This window comes from Tursiops truncatus, chromosome 6 (genome assembly GCF_011762595.2).
Source record: "Tursiops truncatus isolate mTurTru1 chromosome 6, mTurTru1.mat.Y, whole genome shotgun sequence".
Lineage (NCBI taxonomy): Eukaryota > Metazoa > Chordata > Mammalia > Artiodactyla > Delphinidae > Tursiops > Tursiops truncatus.
In genome coordinates, this window is record NC_047039.1 from 47,363,902 (window position 1) to 47,383,417 (window position 19,516).

At 45.3% G+C, this 19,516-nt stretch overlaps 1 protein-coding gene across 4 annotated transcripts in view; it reads right to left on the reverse strand.

Moving 5' to 3' along the window:
• Positions 1 to 19,516, reverse strand: part of ACER2 (alkaline ceramidase 2) — a 109,885-nt gene that overhangs the window by 57,322 nt on the left and 33,047 nt on the right. Inside the window, exon 6 of one of the 4 annotated variants that reach the window (XM_073806095.1) lies at positions 1,831 to 10,229. The exons of 2 other annotated variants lie outside the window; for them this stretch is intronic. In XM_073806095.1, the coding sequence (XP_073662196.1) occupies positions 10,226 to 10,229 (4 nt within the window). In that variant the 3' untranslated portion in view covers positions 1,831 to 10,225. One more of the 4 variants, XM_073806092.1, reaches the window with a different exon arrangement.

Sequence of the window (19,516 nt, forward strand, 5' to 3'; positions counted from 1 at the left end):
TCACTGACAGTTGAGAACCACCGAGCTATAAAGCACAGTCATCATTTGAAATGTAGGTGTCGTATTTACCTGTAACTTCTCACAGAGAAGTGAGATATAATGTGTGTGCAGAAGAAACCAGGCCCATCAGACTCAGAAACCCATGTTCTTCTAAATTCTACTGAGTCACTGTCAGCAGTGTCTAAAACACTTTCTGTGATGATGAAAATGTCCTTTATCAGTAGCCACTAGCCACTGTGGCTAGTGAGCATTTGAAATGTGGATGGTGCAGCTGAGAAGTAAATCTTTTATTTCTTCCGTTTAAATGTCAATAGCCACATGTGGTTAGTGGCTAATCTGTTGCACAGGGGACAGTCGATCATTCAGTTTTGTATAAAAATGCCATAGTGGAAAGCTTCACCCAAAATAATCCTCAGGGGAAAAAAACACAAGAGCGTTGGTACAACTAGCAATTAATCATATTTCTCATTAATCTTTTCTCAGTGGAAATGGTGACAGATTCTTCTTAACAGTGTCTGAGTTAAGGAAATGCAATTCATCCACAGACTCAGTTACTCAGATTTAAGGATGCCTGCCTTCCCTAAGTGTTGGCAGCCAGCAGGAGCCAGGCATGGCAGCTGTAGGTCTGCCAGCCAATGGACTGAATGGGGACAGCGAAGGCGAATGGGACCGTTTCAACAGTTAATCTTTTCTTCTCTTGACAGACTTTAGACTCCCTGTCTTGTTTCTTCTAATCACTGTTCTTCTAAGTGTCGAGAGGACATAGTCAAGTTGTTACACCCTAGAGTCTGACCCATAGCAGTGAATTTAGCATGAATAACAGTGATCTAGCCATTACTCAATGCTGGGCAAAGCAGTCCTCCAAGGTGGTAGGCTAGAGTAACAATCCCTATGCAGAGAAAAGATTATAGGGCGTGTCACTCGGTTAGCATCATTGGCTTCTGTCACTTGGCCATTCAGTGCCCACTGAGATGGGAATCCCAGCCCATGGGGCTCGTCAATAGATTTCAGAACAGGTGAAAGACCCCCAATGAAGGGACCAATTGAACAAGACTGTGCCTCTTCTTGCCAGCAAACGGGATCCACTGTGCACTTCTACTCCAAACCTCATTATTTGCCTTTTGAATTGCCTAAGCCTGGGCCCTTTTGAATGCAGAAAACAAATCAACCACAGCTGAAGGCAAACCATATCAGTATTTTCTGCAAAACTAGGGCCTCAGTCAAAACCCTGAGCCTGCAGGGAGATGGTGGAGAAGCAGACAACGAGAACAGAGAGTGGAGGGCCTGAGACCAAGAGGACTTTTGATATCCAACAAAAGTTGGATATCAGGGCCCATGCAGGGTGAAGCAACACGAAAGGATGAAAGAATGAACAGAAGATGGGGGAAGAAGTAAAAAGGCTGCACAAAACAAGAACAACACGGGTCACAAATCCAGTCCATGTTCTGCCCGATGCCTTTGCACGTGCTGAGCTACCTCTGAAGACAGGGCCTGTCTTGATGACATCCGCCAAGGAGTCCAGCACACTTCAAATACTCATCAGTTTGAAGTCATGGTGACTTTCTAAGCCAAGGCCTCTCAAACTCTCAAGCATATACATCACCTGTATGATTTGTTAAAATATGTTAAGGTTTGAATTGCTATTTCAGTAGGTCTGGGAATGAGGCCTGAGATTCGACTGTTTTTTTTTTAACATCTTTATTCGAGTATAATTGCTTTACAGGGTTGTGTTAGTTGCTACTGTATAACAAAGTGAATCAGCTATACATATACATATATCCCCATATCCCCTCCCTCTTGCGTCTCCCTCCCACCCTCCCTATCCCACCCCTTTAGATGGTCACAGAGCACCAAGCTGATCTCCCTGTGCTATGCGGCTTCTTCCCACTAGCTATCTATTTTACATTTGGGAGTATGTATAAGTCCATGCCACTCTCTCACTTTGTCCCAGCTTACCCTTCCCCCTCCCCGTGTCCTCAAGTCCATTCTCTATGTCTGAGTCTTTATTCCTGTCCTGCCCCTAGGTTCGTCAGAACCTTTTTTTTTTAGATTCCATATATATGTGTTAGCATATGGCATTTTTCTCTTTCTGACTTATTTCACTCTGTGTGACAGACTCTAGGTCCATCCACCTCACTACAGATAACTCCATTTCTTTCTATGGCTGAGTAATATTCCATTGTATATATGTGCCACATCTTCTTTATCCATTCATCTGTCTGTGGACACTTACGTTGCTTCCATGTCCTGGCTATTGTAAATAGTGCTGCAATGAACATTGTGGTACATGACTCTTTTTGAATTATGGTTTTCTCAGGGTATATGCCCAGTAGTGGGATTGCTGGGTCATGTGGTAGTTCTATTTGTAGCTTTTTAAGGAACCTCCATACTGTTCTCCATAGTGGCTGTATCAATTTACATTCCCACCAACAGTGCAAGAGGGTTCCCTTTTCTCCACACCCTCTCCAGCATTTATTGTTTGTAGAATTTTTGATGATGGCCATTTTAACTGGTGTGAGGTGATACCTCATTGTAGTTTTGATTTGTATTTCTCTAATGATTAGTGATGTTGAGCATCCTTTCATGTGTTTGTTGGTAATCTGTATATCTTCTCTGGAGAAAGGTCTGTTTAGGTCTTCTCCCATTTTTGGATTGGGTTGTTTGTTTTTTTGATATCGAGCTGCATGGGCTGCTTGTATATTTTGGAGATTAATCCTTTGTCAGTTGCTTCATTTGCAAATATTTTCTCCCATTCTGAGAGTTGTCTTTTCATCTTGTTTATGGTTTCCTTTGCTGTGCAAAAGCTTTGAAGTTTCATTAGGTCCCATTTGTTTATTTTTTTATTTCCATTTCTCTAGGAGGTGGGTTTAACAAGTTCCCAGGGAGGCCAACATGTTGGTCCTTGGACTACACTTTGAGTCACAAGACTTTTTTCTCTCTGTTGGTCACAAGGTAGCTTGTTTGGTTGAGAATCACACCAGGAAAGTCAAGGACATCAGTTTGATCCCCATAGGTGGGATCACTGTGTTCTATGGCTGCAAACTGAACCCTCAGGTTCAGCTGGTTGTCTTGGGTCTTTGTTGCACACACACACTGGACCAAAGGAGATTCAGTGGGAAGGGATGCCCATGTAGAGGTCAGCATGTAACACCTGGGCTGCTGGGGGGGAAACCCAGCCCTGAGCCACAGCCGCAGTGTTCCATAGCTCTGACTCTGCCTTCCCTCCCTCCCCAAGGTCTTGTCAGCCCTATTCCCTGGATGTCGATTTTAGAATTACTTCTAGACAAAATCACTCAGAAGCAGGATTGCAAACTAGTCTCCTCTCTCCTGCTGACTGGATGATCTGAAGTGGCTGCCCACGGAGCTAACTGGAGGAAGATGCTGAAACCAGGTTTTGGCTCTGCTGGAAGAACTGTCATACTGGATTAGTGATGTCTGCCGTGGGGGAAAAACGGGGAAAGCGGCAGCATAGTCAGCACGGGGCAGACACTAAGCCGGTGTGAAACTCTCGCAGGGAGGCCTGTCTTGTCTCCTCTCGGAACCCAGAACAGAAGAAGGCTGGGGGCCGTGGCAGGCGACACGCCACAGCACCTCAGCACACACTCAGCGTGAAGTTCCCCCCCACACACACTCCACGCTGCTGCATCCCACACGCGGACTGAGGCTGGAGAATCACGAGGCCCCAGGTCACCTGACTCCAGTTCTGTCAGAAAGGGGCACCAAGAACACTCTTGGGGTGTCCTTTCTCCCCCACTCTGCTGGCTGCCTCACAAGAGAACATGCACCCAAAGGACTCTCAGTAGACAGCACTGCAGACTCCACATTTTTTAAGAAAACTAACTTTAGAGAATGGGAAGACCTGGGTTTTAGCCCCATCTCTGCTACTTTTAGAGAAGACACTTGACTTCAGTTTCTGTATCCATAAAATGGAGTTTAACTAAGTGGCCCCAGATTCCCTTTGTACTCGTAGACTGTACAGATCTACAGTTTTAGAGGAAATTCAAACAACAGCCCTAGGTGCCCATCCACAAGTCACAGCTGCATTCTCTCCCCTTTGCGGCAAATTGGATTCATTGAAAGGCATTTTGGTCTCTGGTTAGTGAGTTAGTGCTGTTCATATCTCAAGGTCTCCAGAAAGTTTAGTGAGAAAACTAGATTGGCAGAGACTTGGTACTATCGGCCTGACATAGAGAGACGAAGTATGAGGTCCTAATTCATTTTTTTAAAGTTCCTGGAAGGAAAACTGCTCTAAGATAAAGGCAGTGATCCTGAAAGGGTGATCCTGACCACCTGTGTGCAGATTTCCTGGGAGAATTACCAAGATCGAGGGGAAAGGGTAGAGTAAAAAAAACATCAGTTTTAACAAGAATTATGCCCCACACCACCCCTATCCAGGTGATTCTCATGCACACAAGTTTGAGACCCACTCACCTGGGGCTTTCTCTGCCCCCCTCAGTGATTTCACAGTGGTGGGAAGGAGCCGGGGGGGGGAGGGGCGGGGGAAACGTGCTTTACACACAGCTGTTCTCGGACAGCAAGAGCTGGAAATTGATTTAATTAGATGCATCTGGTGTTGGCGCTGAGCTCGCATACTTTGACAGGTGTTTACTCGCTGATGGAATTTTAAAAAAAGGTCCTCGGTTAAAAGATCCTATTTTATGGCTACGGATTTGGCTGTGGCTTTATTTTCATTGGTTTCACACCATGCATTTTAACAAGATGATTTTCTGCGTCTAGTTGAAGAAATATGTGTGTGTGCAGCGATACAGTGTGTTTCAACAAAACCCAGGCACAGTTTGTACGTTGATAATATATTTAAAAGGCAGACATGCTATCATAGAATCGAGTGCGTGATGTGACCAACAGCTTGGTGGTCATGAGGTTCATGGATCGCTCCAACTGCCTTGTAACATTTCTGCTTTTTAACGTATAATAGCAGCTCTGTGCCAGACCTTTGACTCGTTGAAGTGTTCTAACTGGAGTGACTAGATTTCCCTGATGTAGAATGTAAAAATGTTACTTAGAGATGGAGGGAAAGAGAGGAAGAGAAAGAAACAATTTCTTAGTAGCACGTATCACAATTTCCTGTCCCTCTGACCACAGACTATAAAGGACAGTGAGATAGACTCTGCAAAAATGAACCATCATTATTCCCCGGTCTGTTGCCAAGTCTCTTGGCCATGACTATCAAGAGGTATTCACCTTTCCCTGGCCTTGTAGGTCGATTTGTTCTGATTTGACCAACAGAATAACTAAAAGGACATTATGTCTGTTCAAAGCTTAATCCTCAAGAGACCCAGCAGGCGTCCCCTCATTCTCTTGTCATCTGCCTAGACCCTACGTGAGTAAGTCCAGGCCAGATGGCGGGAGGATGAGGCATGTGGAGAAGAGACGAGCCATCCTAGCTGAGAACCCCCAGGCCAGCCAGCCCTGACTGACCCCGCAGCTGGCCACAGACCCTGAGTAAATTCAGCGAAGACCAGAAGAACTGGCCAGCTGAACCCGGCCCAAATGGTTGACCCAGAGCCGTGTAAACTAAATACGTAGTTTTTGTTTTAAGCCACTGTGTTTTGATGTGTTTGTTACAGAGCCAGAGCTAACTGATACATGGGGAGGTGTATGCGCGTTTTATTTATCTTGATGTCTCCACCCAGCACGGGGCTTGGCATGGTGTGGCACTCAATAAATAAATGATGAATAAGTGAATGAAGAAATGCACAGATTATTGTGGCTGGGCAGTGACTAGCCTTTAGATGCTTCACTGTTCCGTGTACCGTGGAATAAAACATCATTCTTCCTTGGGCTATATTAATAGGGACATTTCAGAATGCTGCCTTTTTGATAGCAGCAATGTCTCTGTTATTAAGTAACAGATAGGAAACTGGGTAGCTCCTGCTCTGAAGTCTGAGGCACATGCCTATAATTCTCTAAAGAACTCAAACCATTAAGTAATTACTTTGAAACTGCATTCTCTAGAAATCCACTTCTTTAACCTATCTGCAGAGCAGCCCTGAAAGGCAGACTCTCCCCACATCACAGAAATGAGCCCCCTGTGGTTTGTTCCCTTCCACAGAATTACTGCCTACATCTACTCGGGGACATAATCAGAGGCTGTGAGAAATGGAGTGAGGTATCTGAGCGTGCTTGCATGCCACCTCCAGATTCTGACAGTCACCAACCCACTGTTCATAAAAGAGTCAAGTCCATACAGACCTGGTAAGAATTCAGGGCTCCAACTAACATCCAGGCAGGTGGCATGTGGGCATCAGGATCCATGAAGAAACCCAAAAACAATATTAAAGAATGAAAAAATAGGATCTTAAGAAATATCTTCACTGCATATTTGCTACTATACTTAATGTTCATGAACTGTTAAAGTTGCCAAGAACAAAGACAAAATAGTAATATAACTGCTCAGTGTGACAACAGGGCTTTGCTATTATTGCTGTGTGATGATTTGATTTAATTCTTTTACCACCTGTCTATATTTGTAATATCTGTGAAATCTTCATTTATACCTTAGGTCTTCACTTGGATGGAACCTACCATTTGTATGTTAACATTTGTTACTAGGATTCTTTTATCATTGGCCTGTAACAGAGTAGTACATGTCTCCTGAAAAACATCATGAAGAAAAAAAAAAAAAACCATCATGAAGGAAGACACAGAAAAGATAACATCTGGATCTTCCTGGAAGAGCTTAATAATGCATAGCTCAGGACCTCTTGAACCTGCTTAGGAAGGAAGGGTGTGGAGAGGTCATGCCCATCATCCAATATGTGCATATGTACACAGGGGGACATGCTTCCTAAGGTAGCTTCTAGTTACAGAAAAGGTTAGAGGAACAGTGGGTAACTGGAGACACATCTTGAAAAAGGCATGTGCTTTGGGAACAGATCAAGGCTCAACTCTGCTATTAAACCTAGAAATTCCTCTTCTAGGAATCTAGTCTACAAGTACACAAAGAAGGATATTCAAGGATAGTCACCACAGCATTATTTTTTACAAAAACTAGAAGAAAACTGAAGTGTCCACTAGCAGGAGATGTGGTTGAATAAACATGGTATGTTTCTTCAGTGGATCACTACGTAGACCTTAAAAGGAATGGAGCATTTCTAGTTGTGCTGCTATGGAAAGAACCTAGTTGCGTTACTATTAAGTGAAAAGAACGAAGTGCAGGAAATTGTACATGTCGGGCTCCCATCTATGTGCAGGCAGGAAAAAAAAAATCGCATCAAGATACACAAGAAACTGTCAATCATGTTTCCATGTGGAGAGTGGGACTAGATTAGAATGTTTTTTCCTAGTCCAGGATTAAGAATGAGACTTTCTCTTCCTCATTTCCCCTTTTGTTTACTGTTAGAATTCTTCTCGTGTGTGTACACTATTTTTGCAACTGAAAAATAACATCCTACCTCTGTCACGTAACAACTACAGTAGATTGCAGAAGTGGACATGACCCTCCATCCCACCCCTCCCGGTATTCAGGCCCCTTTGCAATATGACTGTGCAGCTCCTCCCAACAAAGAATAAGTAAGGTTTATTTCACCATCCCTTGAATCCAGGCAGGCCTCATGCCTTGCTTTGGCCAATAGATTATGGCGGAAGTGACAGTACTAGTTCCAAGCCTAAGTATCAAGAGGGCTTGCATCCATCCAGCCTTCCAAGCAAAATCCTACCAGGCTGCCATATGAACAAGCCCCAGCTATCCTGCTGGAGTGTGAAAGAGATCATGTGATGAGTTGTGTCCTACTCCCAACACCCCAGCTGACAGCCAAATAATCTCTAGAGTTGTGAGCTAAACACATGGTGGTTGATCTCAGCCACTAGTTTTGGTGATGACTTGTAACATAGCAGAAGTTAACCAGTATTCCAACCATGTGACCTTGGGAAGAACGTTTCCTCTTCTGTAAAATGGGAATAACTACACCAACTACGTAAGATTTTTGCAAAAGTTTAGGTGAGATTATGTATAGAACACACTCAGATTTCCCCTTCCCCATGCCCAGTAGTAGAATATGAATCTTGAAGGATGGAACAGAAAGGAGGTACCGTGGCACAGGCCTGGAGCTGGAAAAGCCAGAATCAAGGGGGGTGTGTGTGTGTATGGACAGGCTTGGAACACTGAGTAAGGTCTTCTTGGTTGGCTCCTATAGAAAGAGCTGTCGGCCCAGGGACAGGACAGGCAAGTCTATGCCCTTAGACCACCTCCTGACAGACTCAGAAATGGAGAGAAGGCACTGCGATGTTTCTAAGCAGGACCACCCTGGAGGTCAGCGTGAGGAAAGGGTTACAAGATTCCTAACAGCAGTCCTTCCTTCAGCAGGATTAGCAGCTGTGGCAGCTATCACAGCTCGCAGCCCCTCACCCATTATGTTAGGTGCCTGCAGGTACAGATGCACCAGAGGGTCTCTCTCCTTTGGAGCATAGTATTCAGGGGTTACCTCTGGTCATAAAGTCACATTACTCACCAAAGCCTGCCAACGCCGTGGGATTTCATGTAGTGGCCACGGAAGATCCAGCCTCCCTCAGGCCATTCCAAGTAGGGAGCTCTGAGCTGCCCTGCTCCCTTGGATGATCCCAGAGGAAAAGTTCTCTCCCTCAGAGGAGCCCTGGGGAGCAGCTCTTGGGGTCTTGGAACAACAGAACCAATTAAGCTTAAGACACAGGAAAGAAAGCCTGCCTGGGCCTGCGCAGTCTTCCACCAGAGTGAGGCCTGAGGAAGAGCAGAGAGAGGTTGGCCCAGCCTCCCTGCAGAGAAAAGACCTTGAGAACTAATCATTCACCCCTGCAGGGCACTCACAGAATACTGACAATGAGAGGACATCAGCCAGCTGCCCATCATGGGGGATGGGGGATGCGGGACTGCCAGGGAGTGCTAGGCATCTATCTGTCCTACAGGTTCTGTACCAGGAATTCTAGCCCATAAGGTAGGCCAAGTGAAAAGGCAGAAGGAGTGTGGAAAGAGCATCCTAAGCAAAAGGAAGAGTATGGAGAAGAGCCCAGAGACAAAGGGCCTGGAACGTTATGAATAGTTGGAAGTGGCTGGAGCTCACAAGGCATGTGGGCCATGGCCCTGGCAGGTAACAGCACACAGAAAGCGGGGTTGGGGGCGTGGGAAGACTGTCCTAAAGAACTTGAATTTCATTCTGAAGGCGATAACTATCTTTTTACTTTCAAGTGGAGAGAAGTAATTTAGCACAGAGCCTAGCAGGTAGTAAACGCTCAGTTATTGTTAGATGGATGAATTAAAGAAGAAATGAGGGGCTTCCCTGGTGGTACAGTGTTAGTTAAGAATCCGCCTGCCAGTGCAGGGGACACGGGTTCAAGCCCTGGGCAGGGAAGATCCCAGATGCCATGGAGCAGCTAAGCCCGTGCACCACAACGACTGAGCCTGCACTCGAGAGCCCGCAAGCCACAGCTACTGAGCCCCAGTGCCACAACTACTAAAGCCCATGTGCCTAGAGCCCGTGCTCCGCAACAAGAGAAGCCACTGCAGTGAGAAGCCTGCGCACCACAGCAAAGAGAAGCCCCTGCTCGCCACAACTAGAGAAAGCCCGCACGCAGCAATGAAGACCCAATGCAGTCAAAAATAAATTAATTTAAAAAGTATTAAAAAAAAATGAATCTGGGTCCTACTAAGCCCTCAATTTCAGCAGTCTGTTAAACTGGGGTAATTCTCCATTTTTCATTATAAAAACAGCTACCATTTACTGAATACTTATAAACAAGTACTATCTCACTGACTCCAAAATGTAGCTGCACATTGGAATTAGCTAGGGAAATTTTTTTTAAATATTGATGGATGGCTCTCACAACCAGAAATTTTGACTGAACGTATCTAGGTACTGCTCAGCAATGGGATTTTTGAAACTCTTCCAGTGATTCTAATGTGCAGCCAAGTTTGAAACCCATGGCCCTGTGTCTCATTTAATTATCACAGCACCCTCACGAGGCAGACTCTGTCATTATCCCCATCGTGCAAAACTGTTGTGCAAATACCCCTGTTAGAACATTGCATGATCCGAGCATTTGTGAAAGAAAGGGAGATTGTGTCCATAAGTCAGGGTAGAGTTTATCAGCTGTTAGGTTTGCTCAAAGTCTTAGAGGTGAGACTCGTGCAGGTGTAACACAGACGATGCAGGACAGGCAGGGCGAAGGCCTCTACATTCCTGGACCGGAACAGTACGAGCCAAAAAGGGACAAAGAGGAAGACCATGGCGATTCAGCTGAGAAAGGAGAGAAGAGTTAATGCTGACAAACGCTTTGCATTCTCCTGTCATTACAAGCAGCTGCCTGCCCTTTTAATAATTCTTTTGTCTTCTCCAGAAGGACAAAACACATTCTACATAGAGAGACCTCTGTTAGCAGCTGCGGTAGTTGGTTTCAAAGGCAAGAGGGGAAAAGTATGAAAGACAAATTTTAGTGATTTTTTTCCCTTAAATTTGTTGAGCTAATGTGATAAGGAGAGAATATGTATTACTAATGTATTATTAAATCAAGTAGCAGCTGGTTCTCTAAGACAGGGACACCATTAAACAGCACGCCAGTCACCACAGCAGATGTGGCCTCTAGGGGGCTGAGGGTAGGGAAGCTTCTTCAGTTCCGGAGTTGCCCAAGATCTAGCTCTCCCCAATAATTTTTCTTAGATTCCTCCTGCATTCATTTCCCCTTTTGTTTACTGTTAGAATTCTTCTCGTGTGTGTACACTATTTTTGCAACTGAAAAATAACATCCTACCTCTGTCACGTAACAACTACAGTAGATTGCAGAAGTGGACATGACCCTCCATCCCACCCCTTACTTTGTTTTAAGTAACAAAGCCAAGCTTGATGTCGAGTCAGCAAAAATTTATTAAAATGTCACAGGAGGGCTTCCCTGGTGGTGCAGGGGTTGAGAGTCCACCTGCCGATGCAGGGGACACAGGTTCGTGTCCCGGTCCGGGAAGATCCCACACGCCGCGGAGCAACTAAGCCCGTGCGCCACAACTACTAAGCCTGTGCTCTAGAGCCTGCGAGCCACAACCACTGAAGCTCACACGCCACAATTACTGAAGCCCGTGGGCCTAGAGCCCGTGCTCTGCAACAAGAGAAGCCAGCGCAATGAGAAGCCCATGCTCCTCAACGAAGAGTAGCTCCCGCTCGCCGCAACTAGAGAAAGCTGGTGCACAGCAGCAAAACCCAATGCAGCCAAAAATAAATAAATAAAAATAAATCTTAAAAAAAAACATTCTCCTACCTTTAAAAAAAAAAAATAATAATAATAAGTAAAATGCCCTGAGGTGAGAAAGGGGTTGACAGATTTGAAGAGCTGAAAGAAAATGACTGTGACTACAGTTAGCGAGTGAGAGGCAAGTGGCGCAAGATGAGAAGGGAGAGGTGATGGGACCTGATTCTGTAGGGTCCTGGAGGCCACAGAAAGGAATTTGGATTTTTTTTTCTAGGAACAGTGAGCAACGACAGTAGATTTAAAGCAGGGGAGTGGCATGACGTAAAGTGAGTTTTAAGATCACAGATTGTTGCAATGTAGAGAGTAGATTAGATAAGGGGGCAAGGCAGGAGGCGCATTAAGAGGGCATTGTGGTGGTCCAGGCAAGAGAGTGCTGGCTTGGGTGACAGTGGTGGCAATGCCGGTGGAGATCTAAAGTGGGTTCAAGAGCTGTTATGATAGTAGAATCAACCAGACCTGCTGATGGCTTGATGGGTGGCAGGGGGCTGCAGGATGGAAAAGATTGGGTATCAAAGAAGAGAAGCATTGGATACATGAGTCTGTAGCTCAGTACAGGCATCAATATACAGAAGACAATTAACTAATGGGACCAGATGGGGTCACCAAGAAAGAGTATAAAAGAAAAAACAAAAATGGAGGGTCTAGGAACATGCCTTAACAAACACCACCATTTAGAACCGGGGTTGGCAAACTTTTCTATAAAGGGCCACATGGTGATGTTTTAGGCTTTCTGGGCCATGCCATTTCTGTCACAACTTTGCCACCATAGCATGAAAGCCACCATACACCATATGTAAACAAGTGAGCATGGCTGTCTTCCAATGACACTTGAAATTTGAATTTTGGATTACTATTCTCTTTTTGTTTCTTTCTCTTTAATCCATTTAAAAGTGTAAAAATGTATACCTTACTCATAGAGCACTACAATAACAGGCAGTGGACCAATTGGGTCCATAGGCCATAGGCTGCCAACCCCTGATTTAGATCAGAGAGAGAGGAAAGGGCCAACAGGTGAGAGCAGATGCACGGCCTTTGTGGTAGCATGAAGAGACCCACCCCAGCCCGCTCCAAAAGGGGAAACCCAACAGTGATTCAAGGTTACCAGTTGGTAAGACAAAAAACGCCTAGAGCAGCTGCAGAAAACTTTAGTGGTGGCCTGAGAAAGGTTAGTCTCCCTGGATCCTTCCAGGACTAAGGGGGATTGGAAACCTCAAGCCCCGTTGTTCTGATTCTACTGGAATTTTGAATTTTGAGCCAGATGTGATTTCCATGACCAGGGCAATCACCCCCACATCCTTGATTCTTCTTATCCCAGTTGATGGAAAAAAGGACAAAGGAACTGGAATATATAAAATATTGTAAATCTGAGGCATTTTTCAGGAGAATCATAAAAGGAACCACTGAATATCGATGATCAGGATGTTAATGCTATTTAGGCTGTAGTAGGCAGAATTCTAAGATAGCACCTGCTGTGAGCTGAATTGCGTCCTCCCCACCCCCACCAGACTCATACGGTGAAATCCTAACCCCCAGTCAGAATGTGACCTTATTTGGAAATAGGATCATTGCAGATGTTAAGATGAGGTCATGATGGAGTAGTGCGGGCCCCACACCCGATATGACTGGTATCCTTATAAGAGGGGCGAATTTGGATACAGACACACAGAAGGACCAATGATGTGAAGAAGGCACAGAGTGGAGGACGTTTCTACTTGCCAAGGAATGCCAAAGATGACCAGCAAACCACCAGGAGCTAGGGGAGAGGCATGGAAAAGATCCTTCCTCACAGTCCTCAAAAGGAACAAACCCTGCTGACACCTTGATCTTGGACTTCTAACCTTCAGAGCTGCAAGACAATAGAGTCTGTTGTTTAAGCCACCCAGTCTGTGGTACTTGTTAGGGCAGTGCTGGAAAACTAACACAGTGCCCAAGATTCCTGCCCCCAGGTATCCACACTCTGCATAATCCCCTCTCCTTGAGTGTGAGTGGGACTTGTGCATGTGAAGGATATCACTCTTGTCATTATGTTATACGACAGAAGGGATTTTACAGATGTACTTAAGGTCTTTAATCAGATGACTTTGAGTTCATCAAAAGGGAGATTATCCTGAGCCCTTAAAAGGAATTGAGCCCTTCTCTGAGATGTTCAAAGCCTGAGAGTGTGAGTTCCTATAGGAAAAGACAGAGTGTCAAGGGGCTGAGGGTAGCCTCTAGGAACTAAGAGCGCCCTTGGCCAACAGGCAGCAAGGAAACAGGATCCTCAGTCCTTCAACCACAAGGAACTACATTCTACCAACAACCCAAATAAGTATAAAAGGGAACACAGAGCTCCAGATGAAAAAGAAACCTGGCTGACACCTGATTTCGGTCTTAGGAGACCCTGAACGGGGAAGCCAGCTACACCATGCCTGGACCTCTGACCTACACAGCTGGGAGATAATAAATAGATGGTGTTGGAGACTGCTAATCTTACACGACTTTGGTTATGCTGCATTAGAAAAGTAACACATGTGCCAAACTATGAGAATAATAAAGTATTTTGAAAGAACCTAAATGCAATAGGGTAAGTGAGGGTTTTTTTTTTATAATGTTAATCATATATAGGAAAAGTAAGAGTAGCAAAGCACTTTAGATTTCCAGAGTGCAATAGGGAAAAGCAAGTTTTCAAATATGCTAAAAGTAATTCTAATTGCCATCCATTGGTGAGGAGAACACAGATGAAAAGAGGCCTTATGAATCTAAGGAAGCATAATGAACCCACCTCCACACTTTTCGGGCTCCAAATACACGTGTGGCTTCATAAAGACTGTTGAGGAGCAGAAGAAGAAAGGAATCTTCTTCTTCCCATTGTTACTCACCCAGAAGCAATTAGTGCCAGGGAACAAAGAAAGCCATGTGCCTTCTTATTCTAAGGCTTGGGAGACTGGAGCCAGGTGGGGGAGGGAGGGACCCTGGGAGAGTCTGCCTCTTGGGAGTAATTTGACAGAAACCAGGTCTTCCATTGACGGTGGGCAACATAAACAGACTCATCCGTGGATTTCTAGGCCCAGCTTCTAAGTAGTCTTCCTGTCCTTCCGTGTCTATTTAATGCTGGACCGAGAGAATTGGGAGAGTTAGAAAACAAAGTAGCATTTATTGAGCACCTACCATACTAGATACTTTCACACTGTAATTTCAGTTAGCCCTCATGGCCATCTGTAGTAATCAGAGTTCTCCAGAGAAACAGAACCAATAGGGTGTGTGTGTGTGTGTGTTTTATAAGGCATTTGCTCATGCAGCTATGGAAGCTTGCAATTCCAAAATCTGCAAGGTGGGCTGGCAGCCTGGAGACCCAGGAGACCTGAAGTTCCAGCTCAACTCCAAAGGCCGTCTGCTTTAGAACCAGGAAAAGCCAAAGGCAGTCTGCTGGAGAATTCTCTCTTGCTCAAGAGAGGCCAGTCTTTTTGTCCCGTTCGGACCTCCAACTGATGGATGAGGCCTACCCACATTGTGGAGGGTAATCTGCTTTACTCAAGGTTTACCAATTTAAATGTTAACCTCATCCAAAGTACCCTCACAGAAACAGCCAGAGTAATGTTTGACCAAATATATACCTGGGCACCCCTTGTCCCAGCAAAGTTGGTATATGATCATCACACCATCTGAAAGGTAGATACTGCCCTCAATTCCTCTAAGCCTCAGTTTCCTCATATGCAAAATAAGTGACATATCCAATGAAGTAGCTGGTTGGAGGTCAGTCTCTCTGACTTCAGTGTTGCAGCTGGGGTGAGTGTCATTAAATCTCACCAGGAGAGAAAGTTCAGTTCTCCCCCGGCTACATTAATAACCCTCAAACTAGTAGTCAGTCAACTAGCAAGAGTTGAGCCCCGTCAGTAAGCTGAGCAATGAGTTGTCAGGAAACTAAAATCTCATCTTGGAGAGAAAATCAAAAGCAGCAAAATTGTGTAGCAGGTCTTATTTTCTCTCCTGTACAGGTGTTCGGGGAGTCGAATTGCTCCCGTGAATCACACCGGAAGTGGGAGGTGGCACAGGGACCAGGACCCATGTCTGTCCCCCTCTCCTGCTGCCAGAAATCTCTCTCTTCTACATTGACCACAGAGAAGATGAAGCACTCAGACAGCAAGATGAGCACATACATCAAATGACTTTGTTTTATGAGGGGGATTGCCTACTGAGGTCCACCTAGGCAAGAGAGTACATACTCCAAAAGCCTCTTCTTTCAGCAGGATGTAGGCAGGAAGGATTCCCTTAGGACAACCAGACAAGGAATACAGCTTCCTGGGTACATTTCCCTGACATCAACACGTGATCTGGTGCCTCTACTGTGTTCCTGAGCCTGAGTTCCACCCCCTCTAGAAGCTGACTTCCTCTCCACCTCCGGCCCCCTATTTGTCCCCAGACCCCCAACCTGGTGCCTGCCTTCTGCTTGGAGGTGGCTGTGTAGCCACTAGTGACACCTAGTGGCCAAGGTGGCGGCAGCAGCCAAAGAACCAGGATTCCGGGTTTTCCCTTCTGGAGGTAAGAGTAATCACGACTGTCCCTTGGGCAAAAGAAGCCCTCAAGAAGAGTATGAGATTTCCCAGGAGGGAGGACCCCTGTGCAAGAGACGAAAGAGAGGTGGGATAAGGGCTCAAAGTCATGTGGTTTGAATATTAAAAGGAACGTGACTTTATTTGCTGCTCTAAGCTGACCACAGTGTACCCATGTTAAAAAGCACAGAAAGACTTTTCTGGTCAAGACTTCCAGGGTCTGACTCCTGTTTGAGCCTCCCTTCCTGTCCCTCCTCTGTCTATCTGCATTGTCCACTGTCCACCGTGCTCGGTAGCCACCGGTCACGTGTGGCTCTTTAAATCAAATTAATCAAAATTAAAAACTCAGTTCTTCATTTGCACCAGCCACATTTCAAATGCTCAATAGCCACATGGGCCTGGTGGCTAACATACCAGACAGTGCAAGGCTATAGGGCATTTCCATCATCGTAGAAAGTTATAATGGAGAAATGCTGGTTCATAAGCTAGGAATTTTTTTGCCCAGGTGTCTTTAAATTTTTTTTCAGTTTTTCTTGGAAAGAAGAAAAAGCAGGAAACTGGATGGGACTACTTGTTATATACTTCATCAACAGGGAAGCAGAGACAGAGAAGGAACTGGCACAAATTTGTCTTGACCTGGGTTTTTTCCAGATGCCACATTACTGTGCGTCTCTCCCAAGAACATGAGCCATGTAGGCATGTGTGTTTTAGGCTCTGTCTGTCACTGGAGGGTAAGACAAGGCATTCTCTCCCTTCTTGCTTTCTCTCCAAGAAAAATAACTTTTCCTGACAAAGGGTGCTTGGTGGAAATGTCTGGGGCCCTCTGATTTGGGATGAGGTAAGGCTCTTTTCGAACACAGACTAGCCAGGTTCTAAGGCAAAAAAGAAGTCCTGGGGAATTCCCTAGTGGTCCAGTGGTTAGGACTTTGCACTTCCACTGCAGGGGGTATGGGTTCGATCCCTGATTGGGGAACTAAGATCCCACATGCCGCGGGCCACGGCCAAAAAAAAAGTCCTGAACCAGTGGCCATTAGACTTGCCACCAATATCTATCTAACCACCCCGTGGGGTCTCCAGGTGACTCTCTCATTCATTCACTCAACCAACATTTACCGAGCACCTAATATGTGCCAGGAACTATTCTAAGCTATGGGAATACAGCCACGAGCTAGACATAAACCTTCCCTGATGGGGCTTACATGGAGAGGGTGACCCACAATATAAATAATGGTGCCACATCTGTATGATGGGTGCAGGTCAGCCATGTAAGATAATAACTACAGCTGTCTCATTTTGAATTCCATAACCCCACCCCTGTTCCACACCAAGTGCTGAGCTCTCTGCTTGCCATAGACTAATGAATCCTCACAGCAGCCATGTTGGGTATCAGGATCGTTATTCTCGCCTTCCATATGTGCAAACACATTCAGAAGTAAATCAAGTTGCTCAAAGTCACCCCACTGGTTCAGGGATATGCCAGCATTCAAACCCTGGCCTCCTTGACTCCACTTGGCAGGAAAAAAGGATATGTGTTCAGGGCTTCCTTGGTGGTGCAGTGGTTAAGAATCCGCCTGCCAATGCAGGCGACCCAGGTTCGATCCCTGGTCCGGGTAGATCCCACATGCCACGAGCAACTAAGCCCCTGTGCCACAACTACTGAGCCTGTGCTCTAGAGCCCACGAGCCACAACTACTGACCTGGTGAGCTACAACTATGGAAGCCTGCATGCTCTAGGGCCCGCGTGCCGCAACTACTGAGCCCAGGTGCTGCAATTACTGAAGCCCGCATGCCTAGAGCAGATGCTCTGCAACAAGAGAAGCCACCACAATGAGAAGCCTATGCACCGCAACGAAGAGTAGCCCCCGCTGACCGCAACTAGAGAAAGTCCACGCGCAGCAACGAAAACCCAACGCAGCCAAAAAACAAATAAATAAAATAAAATAATTTAAAAAATAAAAAGAGCCTGCATAACTTGTGGGAGTTTTAAGACAATTATAGTGAGTCCTGGGATGATCAGCAATCGGGAAGGACTTCACTTGTGCCCTGGTAGCAATACCCTGAAAGGCCACTAGATGGCAGTATTATTCCAGGAGTCTCTCCAGGTCCCTCCCACCCTGATGGCTAAGGTTTTCTTTGTTCACAAGCATCCATCTCTAGCCAGTGTCACCAATAATGCCATTATGCATTTTCTGCCACCCCATGCCCCTAGCCTCACAGTTAGCCACTTTCCCACCACCGGCCTTAACACAAAAATAAACTCTACTGACTTTATTGCCATTTGCTACAATAACGTCTGGTCTCTGCTCGTAAAAGCAGTTGAATCAAATGTTTTAACGAGAAACATAAAACAAGCCAACAAAAACCCAGGTGAGGTTGATCTTTCCCTTTCGTGAGTTAATACTCAGAGGGTCACCAGGCCTGGAGGTGATCAGAGACAGAGGTGCCAACGTGAGATACAGATAACTCTTCAAACTGGGGAAAGGGGCTACCAGCCCCTATAAAGTGGGGCAAGAGGGGGCTGAGCCCCACCCGAGAGAGCCGAGGAGGAAAACCCAAATAGCGTATTTAAAACATTTTTTTTAATTTATGGAAAAATTCAACAGTGCAAAAGGAGACAGAATAGTATCAGACCCAGATAGCATCTTAAGGAGTGGCTGAAACCATAAACCAGGAGAGGCTTGAGAAGAGGTGAATTCCAAATTTGTTCAACTCCTAAGGTGTAAGTTTCCAGCCCCCGGGGTCTGCCCCCTTCTGGCCCCTCATAATGGAAAGTCCTCACACGAGAAGGGCCCTGGGGTTGGTCTCAGAGGGCAGTCGGGAAAGTGGAGCTATGGAGTTGCCAATTTCATCACCAGAAAGGATGTGAGTCCTGGCTTTGTGTCCTGTCACACAGTTCATCATCTGGGTGGCTTCTAGGGACATCTGAATACCCAGAAAATTCTATGTCTGGGCATTTTCCAAGACCCACTGCTTACAGCAGATTATCAAAGACCTCTGTGTCCACCCCTCATCCCCTCACCCTGGCCAGAAAAGAAGTCTAAAAAAAACCACTGCAATGATACTAATACTGCTGAGCCAGCCTTCCTCCTCTGATAGTCCTGTTATTCTTATAAATATGATTGCCGATGAATCCCTTAATTTAAAAAAACAGTCACAGGAGGGACTCGCCTGGTGGTCCAGTGGTTAAGACTCCATGCTCCCAATGCAGGGGGCCCGGGTTCAATCCCTGGTCAGGGAACTAGATCCCTCACGCATGCCGCAACTTAGAAGTCTGCATGCCGCAATGAAGATCCCGCATGCCGCAACTAAGACCCGGCACAACCTAATAAATAAATATTTTTTTTAAAAAATGGTCACAGGAAATTAAGAAAAACACATAGATACAGAATTTTCCTTCTAAACTCATTTACTATATTATATTGTTCCTATGATCTTCCTTCCAGTGACTGGATGAACTACAGCTTAGGTGAGTTGTTTTCTATATTTGAGATTTTATATCCACATGACATAATTATAGAACTTTCAATAAAAATAAACTGCCTGTGGGTACCTCTATACTGGAAATATGTAGGTGTATTCATTTCACAGCTCTGAGAAGAAACCAACAATTAACTACACTAATTTTAAGTATGTTTACTAACAATGATATCCAAATTCATTAATAAGTGAATTTGAACAAATGCACTTTACGATCCATTAAATGTATTTCTCACTGCAGCCGCTGCAGAAATCATTTTGGAAATAAACACAAACATATA